Here is a 14772-nt window from a genome sequence, read left to right as displayed (position 1 = left end):
CCGTGACGCTGCTCACTGCTCAGCCAGGATTTGAGTCCTGTTGCCGCAGCTGACCGATCCAGGCAGTCTCAGGCCTGGGCCCCAGCGCAGGCTTCCTCAGGTGGCTGAAAGGTCCTCTCACAGCTGGGGTCTGTCTGTTTTGTTTTTGTTGTTGTTGTTTTCCTGCTTTATTTTAAACATTTTTATTTCGTGTGTTTGTGTTTTGTCTATATCTGTGCACTCACAGTATATACCGTAGTGTGTGTGTGTGAGAGAGAGACAGACAGACAGAGAGAAAGACACAGAGACAGAGACCAACTTCCAGGCATCAGTTCTAGTAGGTAGATTCCAAGATTTGAACTCCAGTTATCAGGGCTTGGCAGCTGGCACCTTTATACATGGAGCCGTCTTTGCCCGGCTATTGTTTTTTAGATAAGTTATGTGACCCTGGTTGACCTGAAACTGCATAACCCAGGCAGCGCCTCAAGATCTGGGATGACAGGCATGCACCGCCTCTTTCGTTTTTAGTTTTATCTTGTTTTGTTTTTCGAGACAGGGTTTCTCTATGTAGCCTTGGCTGTCCTGGACTCCCTTTGTAGACCAGGCTGGCCATGAACTCACAGTGATCCGCCTGCCTCTGCCTCCCAAGTGCTGGGATTAAAGGCGTGCGCCACCACGCCCGGCTGGGAGTTCTTGATTGCTGAAGGACCTGTTGTTACTCATGGAGCAGTTAAGACAGGGCCTTACTCTTTAGCCCAGGCTAGCCTCAACCACTGCGCCTGGTTATGTAGACCCTTTTGAGAAGAAAAGCATCTTACTGCCCAGGAGAAAGGAGGATCCTGAGGCCAAGCTGAGATGTGGAGGGGTGGTGAAGTACACCCCCACATACACACCCCACACCACACACACTACATGCATGCACACACAAACATGCGTGCGCACAGACATGCGCATACACATACACACATGCACACACACATACACAGACACGCACACATGCACACACACATGCCCAAACACACACATACACCACACACATGCACACATACATGTACATGCATGCACACGCACATGCACACACACAGAAATGCACGTATGCACACACACATGCACATACACACACACACAAGCCCCAATGAGGTGGGTGCTCTGCCCTTCAGCCTCCCATTCTCCGTCTAGAATGGAACTTGAGACCCGGCCTCCTTTTCATCTGGCCCCAGCCTCCTGTGGCAGAGTTCTTTCTGGCTGCCACTCTCCACTGCCCAGGGAGTAGCGCCGTGGTCCTTCTCTGAGGTCTCACCCAGAGGTCCCCTCACCTGTAAGGTCCCATACCTTCCTTGTAGTTTCAGGGGTGGCATCAGGCCCGTCATGTCACGGCCACACTGCCCACCCAGTGTTAATCATACTTGTCACCAAAGCTGTCACAAACAAGGGGGTGTGGGGTGTCACGTGACCAGCCTGAGTAACCGCATTCTCGCTTCCTTCTTCTACTCCCTGCCGTTGGGGGTTGGTGGATTGGGGCCACAAGTGTCTGGCAGTGTGGGCTGGGGCCTTGTCACCGAGACAGTCACTTCTGGGCCCCGAGGCAGCTGCCCCATGCTCTGCTGAGCACGGTAAGTGCCGCTTTACAAACCCATGGGGAGTGGCTGGGGCCCCAAGGGACAAGAAGCCCGCTTTCCCGTTGCTGGCACACAGGGCAGGGCCTGGGCCCCTCTGAGTGGCTCCTACACTCCTCACCAAGCTCTCCGTGGAGACTGGGGCTTCTCCAGCCTTAGCTGGGTCTCTCCTGGTGATGCCAATGCTGTCTGCTTACAGGCTCTCCCAGCCCTTCTTTTTACTAGTGGGAAACTCGAGGCCAGAGCTGAGACTGAGTCTGGAAGGGTCCAAGAAGGACGGTGTGGAGTTTGTTTTGAGGTTGTCTTTGGTGTATTCTCTGTGTGTCTCTCCCCGCCCCTTTCAAATTAGATATGGTCTCCACTTTTTCATTAGGCTGGCCTGGAACTCTATGTAGACCAGGCTAGCCCCTTGCCTTGGCCTAGTGCTAGGGTTTACAGGCATGGAGCCTCATACCAGCCTTCTTTGATAATTTAAAATTTTTATTACTACTGTGTGTGCATATGAACTTGTGTGCATGAGCAGGCACACAAGTGGCATGTGGCGTGTGGGGAGGTCAGAGGGTAAGTTGAGGCTGTCAGTTCTCTTCTTCCACTGGGGGTTCTGGGAACAGAGCTCAGATCAGCAGGCTTCCCTGGCAAGCACTTTTACCCTCAGAGCCATCTAGCCCACCCTGAGCTTTTTAAAAAATTATTATTATTAAATCAGGCTGCCAGATGTGGTGGCGCACACACCTATAATCCCAGCACTCAGGGAGGCAGAGGCAGGCAGATCTCTGTGAGTTTGAGGCCAGCCTGGTCTACAAAATGAGTCCAGGGCAGCCAGGACTACAAGAGAAACCCTGTCTCAAAAAACACCCCCCCCCAAAAAAAAGATCAAATCAAGTTGAAAAAACAGAACTTGTTCATGGGAAATTTTTTTAAGTTAGCCTTATTTTTTTTAAGTGTTATGTAAACAGGTGTTTTGATTACATGTATGTCTGTGCATCATATGTGTTCAGTGCCTCATAGGCTGGAAGATGGTGTTGGATCCTTTGGAGCCAGCGTTAAAGATGGTTGTAAGCCTCCGTGTGAGTGCTGGCGAGCAAACCGGGTCCTTTTAACAGCTGAGCCGACTCTCCAGGCTCGGAGGCAGGCTGGCTGGGCTGTGTGCTGTATATTCCTCAGAAGAAGTTCTTCTTGAATTAACTTGTGCTAAACCTCGTGCCTCATCTGCAACTGGCCAATGCCCTGGGGTTCCAACAAGGCAATCTCATGTAGCAAAGGCTGGCCTCAAACTTGCTAGGTAGCCGAGGATAGCCTTAAGTTCTGTGCCTCCATGTGGTTGCAGGCAGGTACGTCTGCCACATCCGCTGCATTGATACTGGGAATTGAAACCAGAGCTCAGGCATGCTGGCAGAACGCACTGGCCACTGGTCACATCCCTAGTCCAGTCTTTTTTTTTTTTTCCTTCGAGATAGGGTTTCTCTGTGTAGCCTTTGGCTGTCCTGGACTCACTGTGTAGACCAGGCTGGCCTCGAACTCACAGCGATCCGCCTGCCTCTGCCTCCTGAGTGCTGGGATTAAAGGCGTGTGCCACCACAGCCCGGCTTCCCTAGTCCAGTCTTAAGAGTTTGTGCTTGGGATTTAATGGAGGCTGGCAGGGGCTGAAGACACAACCAGATTCCATCCCCCACACCTGCAGATTTGTGCTGTCTTTGCTGAGTTAGGTTGGGACTTGAGCCCAGGGTCTTCCGCAAGCTTGGCCAGTGTTCTGCCACCGAGCCTCGGCCAGCTCCTGTTGCCCGGACTTCTCTGTTTTTTCACTGGTCTCATTTTACCTCCTTTTCCCATAACTAACTTGCAAGGGCCTGGCCTCTTGGTGGCCAAGACCTAGGGAGGTGGCTATTCTGGGTGCCTCTGTTGGTGTCACACCCTGCGGGGTGGTTCCTTCCTCACCAGCTTGGCCAGTAGACAGAAGCTGAAACTGGGGAACAGAAGGGGCTGCGCCACCTAGCCAAGCTCTCTAGAAAACCTGGGTTGGGTCCCTGCTGGGCCACCAGAGGGGCTTTGTGGTCACCCGGGTGTTCCTGGTGGATGGCGCTGCTGTTTCTAGGCAGGAAACCGGGGCTCTGAGGGGAGAGGTGGCTACACATGGTGTCACAGCCAAGAAGGCACTGAGTTAGGACGTGACACAGGCCTCTTGGCTGCAGGACCCTAGGCCCATGGCGATGAGGTCTTTCAGTCACCTTTGCTGCTTGGAGCAGGAAGCAGGCAGTGAAGGGCAGCACACGGGAAGCAGGCAGGCTGGCTGGGGGCGGGCGCTTCTTTAGAAAGCCAGGTGAAGCTGGGCGTGGTGGCGCACACCTTTAATCCCAACACTCAGGAGGCAGAGGCAGGTGGATGGCTGTGAGTTCGAGGCCAGCCTGGTCTACACAGTGAGTCCAGGACAGCCAAAGGCTACACAGAGAAACCCTGTCTCAAAAAAAAATGAAAAAGAAAGAAAGAAAGAAAGAAAGAAAGAAAGAAAGAAAGCCAGGTGAAGTTCTTCTTGAATTAATTTGTGCTAAACCTCAGGCCTCGTCTGCAACTGGTCAATGCCCTGGGGTTCCAACAAGGCAAACTTGTTTCCTGGGGTTAAAGAGACCCCACATTATCTAACACTGTGCTTGTGGCCTTGCAAGGGGCCACAGGATATCAACTTGACACACAGGATGTTTTCTGGTTAAACATTAAAACAGGCCAGGAGTGGAGGTGCAAGCCTTTAATCTCAGCGTTTTCTGGAAGCAGAGGCAGGCAGGCCTCTATGGATTTGAGGCCCGTCTAATCTACATAGTAAGTACCAGGCCAGCTAGGGCTACGTACTGAGACTATGTCTCAAAATAAATGACTAAATGAATGAACCATAGGGGCTGAGTGTCGCTCTAGTCTCAGTACTCAGGAGGCAGAGGCAGGAGATTCAGTAAATCAAGGTCATTTTGGGCTACAGCACCAATCTAGGCCTGGGCTACAAGAGACTGTCTCAGAACAGAAAAAGTTCATGGGGGAGAGAATGGAATTGTCCTTCATAGGATGTCAAAAGAAAGAAAGAAAAAAAAAAAGGGATTTGTCAGTTGGCAAATACAAAGAAGCTGGAGCCAGCATGTCTGTGCGGTTCTGGTGGTTCAGATGCCGGGCGTCCACGTAGGCTGGTGGGGTGACACAGGACAGATTGCCACAGTGCCCATGAGCCTACAGGACAAGAGTCACAGAAGGCGAGTTTGTGAAGATGGCAGCTGTGTGCCTGCAGGTTGCTGGGTCCTGGGGATGAGGCACAGTCACCGGGTGGCTGTGGTATTGAGCTTCGGGCGTGCACAGGTTAACTTGAGTGGAGTTCTAAGAAACTTCAGGAAGGTTTATAGAATGGGAGATGCTGGACCAAACCTGAGACGATCTGAAGGCCTCCGAGAGCCAATGGTGTGGGGCTGAGGCGGGCTCTGAGGAGGCACTGCCTTGCTTCTGGCTCCAGCTCCTGGCTCTAGGTGTGGCGGTACCAGTCCTTTAATGGGGAGGGACCGAGGATTCAGAGACAGCTCTCAGAGCAGTGGCCAGCTCACGGGCCACTTTTGTGCTTGTGTCTCACCAGCCCAAGGAGGCTGAGATTGAGGGTGGTGTCCAGGTCCTGCCATAGAGATCAACTTCTGGGGGCCTCAGTGTCTAAGTGGGCCTGGCTACTCTGTAATGTTTGCCAGATCAAGTATGTTGATGTGTACCTCATGTGTTCATAGTACCATGGATTTACAGGGACTAAAGCTGGTGGTAAACTGAGGCACACCTATCTTGCAGATAGGATATTCATGGCTCAGGCAGGTCACGCAGCTTTGTCTGGGACGGAACTGTAACAGACTGTTTGGTCTGACTCTCCAAGCACCGTCCCATCCACCAGGACATAGACCCCCTCATGGGACCTGGGGTGCCTGTGCCTCAGTCTCCCTTGGTGTTGGTCTAGGCTTTACATCTCATGGAGTCTGAGACTCTGAGATGATTTGCAGAGACTCAAGGGGGGAGGCTCCAAGCTTCATGGGGGAATTGAGACCCTGGAAACCTGTCCTTCATAGACCCCAGGGCTTAGGGAGGGAGCCGCTGCTTGCGGGTGAAGGACAGGGAACAGGTAAGCATCAAGGCAAGTCGGAAGTGGCTGTCTTCACCCTCTTGAAGGCCGGCCCAGCCCCACTCTTGTTTTCCTGTCCTCTAAGGAGGGGAGGGGTAAGCCGTCCCTCCAAGGTTTGCTTTCTGCATCTGTTCCATGGGGGTCCTGAGATCTGGTGATTCCCTAGGAGAAGATAGGGAGGTTCCTCCAGGGAAGACCCCACCCACAGTGGGGGTGTGATGGGGGCTTCACGAGAGTCACGATCACCCGTGGATCCCAGGAAATATCCACACTGGAGCAGCTGGCGGGAGGACTCTGGTCTGCCTGCTTCGGATGTGGCTCCCGCTGGAGCTCCGTGATTCCATCCTTGCGAAGGGCAGACGCTCCAGGCTGCCGTGGACCAGGGCTTGTCCTGCTGGAGTGGCCAGTGGCCCTGGATAGTCAGGGACTGAGGGGGTTTGTGATACATGACTGCTGGGCCAAGCTGGTCGCTTTGGACAGGCCCAGGCTGAGCAAATGCTCTGCCACTGAGGCACCCCCCCCCCCATTTAGGGAGGCATATCCCCAGCTCTCGGTTTATTTATTTTTATGCCTGAACTTGGGTTCTTCCTGCCTCTACCTGCTAAGTGTGTCAACATTCCTGGCCATATTTTTTTTAAATATTTATTATGTAATCAGTGATCTGTCTGCATGTACACCTGCAGGTCAGAAGAGGGCATCCGATCACATTATAGATGGTTGTGAGCCACCATGTGGTTGCTGGGAATTGAACTCAGGACCTTGGGAGGAGCAGTCAGTGCTCTTAACTGCTGAGCCATCTCTCCAGCCCTGGCCATATTTTAAAAATTATATTAATTATATTATTATATATTATATTATATTATATTATATTATATTATATTATATGAATTTACTTATTTATGTGAGGCAGGATCCTTTATCCAGGCTGGTCTCAAACTCCTTTTATGTGAGGCAGGATCCTTTATCCAGGCTGGTCTCAAACTCCTGGGTGGCAGAGATCCACCTGAGTGGCTGAGATGCCAGGAAGTCACCGTGACTTCCCTCAGCAGGGAGCGCTCTCCGTTCCCTGGCTGCCCACAGTGGTAGCATACCCATCTCCATTGCCCTGGAGTCTGAGGTCACCCTGCCTCCCCACAGATGTCCCCCTCCCTCCATTCCTTCCCTTCAGAAGCCAACATCTGGAACCTTCCATGCCACACCTTAGAAGCAATGTCATTGATTTTACATATGAGGCAGCTGACAGTCAGAGAGGGTTCTCAGAGTCACACAGCTGCTGTGGGGTGAATGTGGGCTTCAGGCCAGCCCCATCTTCACTCTGGGCTGCTTGTGCGTGCAGAGGATTCTGGGTAAGATGGAGGGCCGCCTATGGAGAGAGCCCCATTAAGGCTCCCCGACCCTCAGACCTTCAAACCCTCCAAGTTGCCTTGCCCCCAGGAGCTGCAGGCCTAGCCTTGGCGGTGGTCCCCTCCTGCTTCTCTCAGGAAGTGGTTGAGTCTCTCTGCCTTCCAGGAACCGAGGGGAGGTGGTGGGTGTGCTCAGTGTTGGTGTTGGTGTCATAATGATGTCATGTACCTCTTCCTGCATGGCCCTTCCCCCAGGAAACTGGGGCGGAGGTGGGGCCCTGCACAGGAGGAACCCTGCTCAGAGAGGCAAACACCAGAGGTGGCACAGCCGCAGAGCTTCTGAGATGCAGTGTTTGAAACCCCCACCCACCCTGCACTAAAGTCTGCCCTTTCTAGGACCTTGGTGGTCCCTGAATAACAGGGTGGCATCAGGGGGGGAGCGGGGATAAGGGGAGCACCGCCCCCATCGGGATTCAAACTTCAAGCTCCCAACCAGCCCCACAGGCCTGAGCTGAGCCCTCCGGCCTTTCTCTAAGGCTGTGTTCTCTGTAAAGCCTCGCTTGGTCTGGACTGGACTCACCCCTCCTGGACGTCTTTGGGGGAGCCGCTTGGTGTCTCCGAGCCTGTTCCCGCCTCTGTAACAGAGGTAATTGTCCGTGCAAGCACCACAACATTTGTTTTCACCTAACATGTGATCGGGCGGGGCATTATGGTGCACGCCTGTAATCCCAGCACTCAGGGAGGCAGAGGCGGGCGGTCAGAGATACTCAGTGTAATTCTAACTAACCCGTGAGAGTGGTGGTCAGACGGGGCATAGCAAAGAGGAGCCCATAGGTTAGAGTCACCCTATCCCTCCCTCCTGCTCATCACAGAAGTGAAGGACCAGGGAAGGATGCAGGAAGTGACAGGATGCCATCCGCTGCAGAGACAGTGCTGGAGGGGTTGTGCACCACTAAAGGATACTGTGTGCAGGGCACCAACAAATATCCAGAATGTGCCACTCACCACAGCATTCCTGAGGGCTGGACTCTGACTTCTATAGGTTCTGGCCAATGCCAGGAGGAAGGGAGGGGACAGTGGGATATGCCCTACAGGGAAGGAGCTGTTCTTCCCGGGGATCCCATCCACAGACAAGTCCGGAAGCTGAGCTCCCTGAGAGGTGAGAGTCCTCCTGGACGCGGACCTTGCAGTTGATGGCTCTGGGCCCTGAGGGCCTTACAGGATAAGTTGACAGACCTTAGCTGAGAGTGTGCCCTGGCATGGCTCTCGTGACATCCTCAAGCGCCTTTGAGGTGGGTCTTGTCATCCCCGTTGTCCAAACAAGGACACAAAGGGGAACAGGACTAAGGAGAGGTGCTGAGAAAAATAAGAAAAGTCAAGGAGAGAGATGGGCCAGTGGTTAAGAACACAGGCTGCTCTTCCAGGCGGCCTGAGTTCAGTTCCCAGCACCCACATCTGGCAGCTCACAGCTGCCTGTAACTCCAGCTCCAGGGGATCGGCTGCCTCAAGCACCGGCTGGCACCTGCACTTAGGTGCACATATCCCTACACAAGCACATCATATGAATAATTTAATATACTTTTTTAAAGTTTTTTTTTTTTTAATTTTTGAGATTATAGTTAGATCACTTCCCCTTCCCTTTCCTCCCATCCAGCCCTCCTTGCTCTCCTTCAAACTCACGGCCTCTTCGTTCATTAATTGTCGTTACATGCATATATGTCTGTGCATATACATCTAATCTCGGTCTGTGTAATGCTACTTGTGTATGTCTTCAGAGATGACTGTTTGGTACTGGAAAAGCAGTCCATGTGCTCTCTCCTGGGGAGGACTCTTTCTCCCCATGTCAGCGGTCCTTGGCTGCCTTAGCTCTTGGGTAGGGCTGAGGCTTTTCCCCATCCACGTTGGCTTGTCTATTGGTGTCACCCTTGTTCAGCTCAAATAGATCTTTTTTTTTTTTTAAAGAGACAAAGACCCTCCAAACCCGCTGGAGGACTGGCAAAGGCTGTGTGTTGCAGGGAGGGGACAAAGAGGTGGCATGGGAGCCGGGCTGCCCTTTGCCCTCAAACCAGGGTGGTCTCAGCCTCTGTGCTGTGCGTCCGACGCCTGCTGGTCTGTTTATAACTTGTTCTCATGAAACTGTTAATATCTAAAACAGACACCAAAGGCCGGTGAGGTGGCCCAGCTGGCAAAGGTGTCTGCTGCCAAGCCTGATGACCTGGGTTTGAATCCCTGGACCCACAGGAGAGGACTGACCGCTGCAGGACGTCTTCCGAACCTCCGACCTGCGCGCCACGGCTTGTGAATGCATACAAACACATACACAAAAACACACAAGATAATTAAAACACAAGCAAAACCCAGGCGTTAAGGAGAACCGACACAAAAGAGTGGATGCCAGAGGCCGGAGAGATGGCTCAGCCATTGACCGCACTGCCTGCTCTTGCAGAGGACCCAGGTTCAGTTCCTAGCACCCACATGGTGGCTCCCACCCACCTGCAAGTCCAGTGCCAGGGCACCCGATGTCCTCTTCTAACTGCAGAGGCCACTGAGGCCACTGCATGCATGCACGTGGTGTGCAGCCGCAGGCAAAACACCTGTGTACATAAAATATAGAAGTCCATGTAGTAAATGAGAGTTCCTTTGCAGCCAGGCGTGGTGGCGCATGCCTGTAATCCCAGCACTCGGGAGACGGAGGTGGGTCGATCTCTGTGAGTTCGAGGCCAGCCTGGTCTACAAAGTGAGTCCAGGACAGCCAAGGCGACACAGGGAAACCCTGTCTCCAAAAAACAAAAACAAAAAAAAGACTTCCTTTGCTAGGCTCAGTGGCACACCCCTTCCATGCTGAGACAGGAGAATTGCTTAGTCCAAGGCCAGCCTGTGCTACTAAGTGAATACCAGGCCAGCCACACTTACTTAGTAAGACCATCCCAAACAAAACAACAACAAAAATGGAAAACAAACCCCATTTACTACAACCCAATGGGCCCGATGGATTGTTTTGCCCACAAATAGATCGCCCTCCCCCCCATTGGTTTTTTGAGATTTGGTTTCTCTGTGTAGCCCTGGCTGTCCTGGACTTGCTTTGTAGACCAGGCTGGCCTCGAACTCACAGATATCCACCTGCCTCTGCCTCCCGAGTGCTAAGGATTAAAGGTGTGCGCCACAACACCCAGCTGATTTTTTTTTCATTCTTTTTATTTATTTTTATTTTTGGAGACAGGGTTTCACTATATGACTCTGGCTGGCCTGGAATTTGTTATATAGATCTTGCTAGTCTTGAACTCACAGAGGTCACCTGCTTCTGCCTCCAGAGAGCTGGGACAGAAGGTATGCCACCATGCTCAGCTCTTTTTTTTTTTTCCTTCATATTTTCAAGTTTGGGGAGTAGATCTATGGCCTCACATATGCTCAGAAGGCTCTCTAATGCTGAGTCACAGCCCCCACTTTCTTCTTTTTGAAAGGGGGTTGTTTCTTTTTCATGGCAGGGGTTGAAACAGGGTCTCATGTAGTCCAGGCTAGCCTCAGACTCACTATGTAGTTGAGGATGACCTTGAACTCCTGACCCTCCTGGTACTGTCTCCCAGGAGTTGTGATTACAGGCCTGTGCCACCTCCATGCCCAGACCAAGTCCATGCCGTTCTCCATGCCCCCATCCTCTTCTCCTTTCATGTTTTTTTTTGGAAACGGAATCTCATTAAGTTATGCAGCCTGCTGTGATCTCACTAAGCACCTCTGCTTACTGCAGATTTGCTGCCCTTCCTCTTCAGGCTGTCAACGCTGGGACTGTGGTCATGAGCCCAGTAGAAATAAAACATTCTCAGGTGGTTAAGAGCACCGGCTGGAGCCGGGTGTGGTGGCGTATGCCTTTAATCCCAGCACTAGGGAGGCAGAGGCAGGTGGATCGCTGTGAGTTTGAGGCCAGCTTGGTCTACAGAGTGAGTCCAGGACAGCCAAGGCTACACAGAGAATCCCTGCCTTGAAAAACAAAAACAAAAACAAAAAAACAAAAAGGTAAATAAAGGGGAAAAGAAACAAAACATAAAAACCAAAGTTTAACCGTAAATGCTAGGGAGCTAATGAACATTTGCTGATGGTTGGATGGCGTCATTTGTGTTGATAAGTACAAAGCTTCCAACCTCAAGAGATGTCTGACAGTACCTCCCCAGACCAGACCAGCTCTGCCTGTGAGCCATCCGCAGGCACAGGCTGACACTGTACCCCGTTCTCTGCCCCTGTCTCCCCAGGCGCCATGTTTACACACTTCCTTCTGCTGATGACCGTCTTGGGACCTGGCACCAGCCTCCAGCCGTGGGACACCCGGAAGCATGGAACCAAGGAAGCCTCAGACCCTGTGCATCTCCGGGGACGGAGACAGGCAGATTGGGGTGATGATCTTGAGGATTTAGATGACTATCCCTGGGGAGGCACAGAACCCCCAGAAATGTTGATAAATGTCACCAACACTGTAGTTGCTCACCCTGAGGCTCTGACCAGGACGGCTGTGCTAGAGCAGACAGATTCTAGAGAAACTGCAAGCCCGGAGTCAGCCACTGTGGAGGTTGCTGCCACCCGCCCTGTTAGCCCAGATGGAGGAGGGCCAGCTCTTGGGCTGCTCAGCATAGAATCTGACACACAGTGGAAGCCAACCTGGCCAGCACCCACAGAGGCAGAGACCTCTCAGCCAGCACCCACGGAGGAAGAGACCACACAGCCAGGACCCACGGAGGAAGAGACCACACAGCTAGCACCCACGGAGGAAGAGACCACACAGCCAGGACCCACGGAGGAAAAGACCACACAGCCAGGACCAACGGAGGCAGAGACCACACAGCCAGGACCAACGGAGGCAGAGACCACACAGCCAGCACCCACGGAGGAAGAGACAACACAGCCAGCACCCACGGAGGAAGAGACAACACAGCCAGCACCCACGGAGGCAGAGACCACACAGCCAGGACCAACGGAGGCAGAGACCACACAGCCAGCACCCACGGAGGCAGAGACCACACAGCTAGCACCCACGGAGGCAGAGACCACACAGCCAGGACCCATGGAGACCACCGAGCTTTCCAGGATTCAGTTTGTAAAAACTCTGTTCACAAAGTCCACAGCCACAGAAGCCCCTTCCACAGAGCCCGATGCCACGGAGACCATGTCCACTAAGTCTAATGACTCCGTCATCTTCCTTGGGCCATCTGTGCTTCACAATGACAATGAGGTATCCACTGGCCACTTATCTGACGTTGGCATGAAGAAAGGGCTGGTGGTGACCCCTGCGAGTTCTGTAGCCCCAGCCCAGCCAGGGACCTCAGATCTCATCCCTGTGAAGCAATGCCTACTGGCCATCCTCATCTTGGCTTTTTTGGCCACCGTCTTCCTGGTGTGCACGGTGGTGTTGGCGGTCCGCCTCTCTCGGAAGAACCATATGTACCCAGTGAGGAATTACTCCCCAACCGAGATGATTTGTATCTCATCCCTGCTGCCTGAGGGGGGCGAAGGGCCCCCTGCCGCAGCCAACGGGGGCCTGCCCAAGGCCGGGCACCTGAAGACAGAGCCCAGTGAGGCCCCAGACGGGGATGACCTCACCCTGCACAGCTTCCTCCCTTAGCCTCCTCTGCCTGGCCACCTGAGCGACACCCTTGCTGGCTCTACCCTCCACGCCTATCCACTGGCCACCATGGCCACAGATCTGGGCTTCCTGGGTGAAATTGATCTGCAGGAGTCTTTAGGGAAGAGACACTGGACTACCCCAATCATGGCCCAGAGCCCCCAAAGTCCTGCGGCTCCTGCTTCATTCACTGAGCCTGGTGGTCTCCATGCCAAGTGCTGCACTGGCAGTTCATACTTTCCACCTGTCCCCTGTTTTTTTTCTGGGATCTCCTCCCCAGTGCCCCCCCACACTTCCTGTGGGGTCACTGGAGTCCTGTCCTCAAATTCCCAAGAAAGACTGAGCACCCTACCCCTACCCCCCCAAAGCCATTTTCATGTTGCCTGTTAAGACAGGAGCAGGGGGACGGGGGGGGGGGGGGGGGCTGCCAAAGAGTGTCATCTCCCAAGGCCACGCCTGTGCCTCTACCTCATGAGGGGCAGCAAGGCTCTCCCATGTACTTGGCTTGAAAGGAGGGCCCTTCATCTGGGTCTGTGTGAACCAATGAGTTTCTATCTAGTGACGGAGTGACCGCACACTGTGGCCTGGCCTAGTTCAGTCACTCAATAAAAAGTATTTCAAATGGTGGCTGAATCCTTCAGGTGCGCAGGCTGCCCCCCTCTTGCCCCCCGCCCCCCCGCCCTGGGTGGTTTTCCCAAAGGGCTCTTAGGCCATTCTTAGACAATAGAGACATTTAGCACACCCCAGGCTACTGCAAAGGGGAAATGACGGCTTAAGCTGGCTGTGGTAGCATATGCCTACAATCCTAGCACTACAGAGTTACTTCAAGGCCACCCTTGGCTACGCAGCAAGTTTGAGACCAGCCTGGGCTAACATGAGACCTGTCTTAGAAAACTAAAACTGGGTCTGGCTGGCTGGCTGCCTCAGTGGGTGAAGGTGCCTGCTGCTGAGCCTGTCAACTTGAGCTCCACTGGGGCCTACATGGTGGAAGGGGAAAACTGACTCCCCAAAACTGTCCTCAGACACACTCACACATAACAAACAAATCAGAGAACTTTCCTGAATACACCCTTAGCAAGTTGGGCCAAAGGAGGTGGGTCCCTCAGCTCTCAGATAAATGTGCCTCTTGGCGCCCACATGGCTGTGTCTAGAAACCTGTCCTTTCCCAGCCGTGCCTACCTCTGCTAACGTCTTCAGCAGGTTCTCACACACTGGCAGGGCCACTGCCACCTCAGATGCTTTCAGCTTTCACCCACCCTCCCAGGCATCTCCGTGGGATAGTGAGTCTGGGGTTGGCAAATTTTTGTTTTGTTTTGTTTTTGAGACAGGGTTTCTCTGTGTAGCCTTGGCTGTCCTGGACTCACTTTGTAGACCAGGCTGGCCTTCAACTCACAGAGATCCTCCTGCCTCTGCCTCCCGTGTGCTGGGATTAAAGGCGTGCGCCACCACCGCCTGGCCTGGCCAATTAAAAAAAAAAAAGATTTATTTATTTATTATGTATACAGTGCTCTGCCTGCATGTACACCTATGCACCAGATCTCATTATAGGTGGTTGTGAGCCACCATGTGGTTGCTGGGAATTGAACTCAGGACCTCTGGAAGAACAGCCAGTGCTCTTAACCACTAAGCCATCTCTCCAGCCCAATTTTTTTTTTTTTGAAGGCTATCATGGTGAATATTTAGTATGCGTGTAGCACCTGTCTCTGCCGAGACTTCCTGTGTTTGTTTGGTAAGTCATGGAAACTGTGTGACAAGTGATGGTGCCGCTGTGCTCTCGTGTGAGGAGCTGGCTCAGTAGAGGAAGCAGGTGTAAAGCCAGGCATGGTGGTTCACACTCTTAACCCCAGCCTGAGAGCGGTACAGAGAGGTAGTTCTCTGGGCAGCTACAGTCAGTCCCACCTCAAAAATTCCAGGCCAGTAAGAGACCATCTCAGAAGAAAGACAGTTTCCGAATGAGCAACAGCTGAAATTGTCCTCTGGCCTCCATGTGTGCCTGCGTGCGTGTATAAGCACATACACGTGTGCACACATGTGTGCACTCTCGCACGCACCCACCTTTACAAGCTGGGTCAGACTCTGAGAGTTTGTTGACTGCTTCTT

General features: G+C 52.9%; 1 protein-coding gene across 1 annotated transcript; it reads left to right on the top strand.

Moving 5' to 3' along the window:
* Positions 1-1475: 1475 nt before the first annotated feature.
* Positions 1476-13315, top strand: SELPLG (selectin P ligand). Its single transcript, XM_084763228.1, has 2 exons — positions 1476-1592; positions 11309-13315. The coding sequence occupies exon 2, from the start codon at positions 11314-11316 to the stop codon at positions 12670-12672; it is 1359 nt and encodes a 452-aa protein (XP_084619354.1). The 5' UTR covers positions 1476-1592; positions 11309-11313; the 3' UTR covers positions 12673-13315.
* Positions 13316-14772: the final 1457 nt, after the last annotated feature.

This window comes from Acomys minous (assembly GCF_964271855.1).
Source record: "Acomys minous genome assembly, chromosome: 16".
In the NCBI taxonomy this organism is placed as follows: Eukaryota; Metazoa; Chordata; class Mammalia; order Rodentia; family Muridae; genus Acomys; species Acomys minous.
This window is presented reverse-complemented; position numbering and strand designations above follow the sequence as displayed.

Bases quoted from the DNA above. Each gene is read 5' to 3' on its own strand.
- SELPLG (XM_084763228.1), top strand. From the start codon at position 11,314: ATGTTTACACACTTCCTTCTGCTGATGACCGTCTTGGGACCTGGCACC.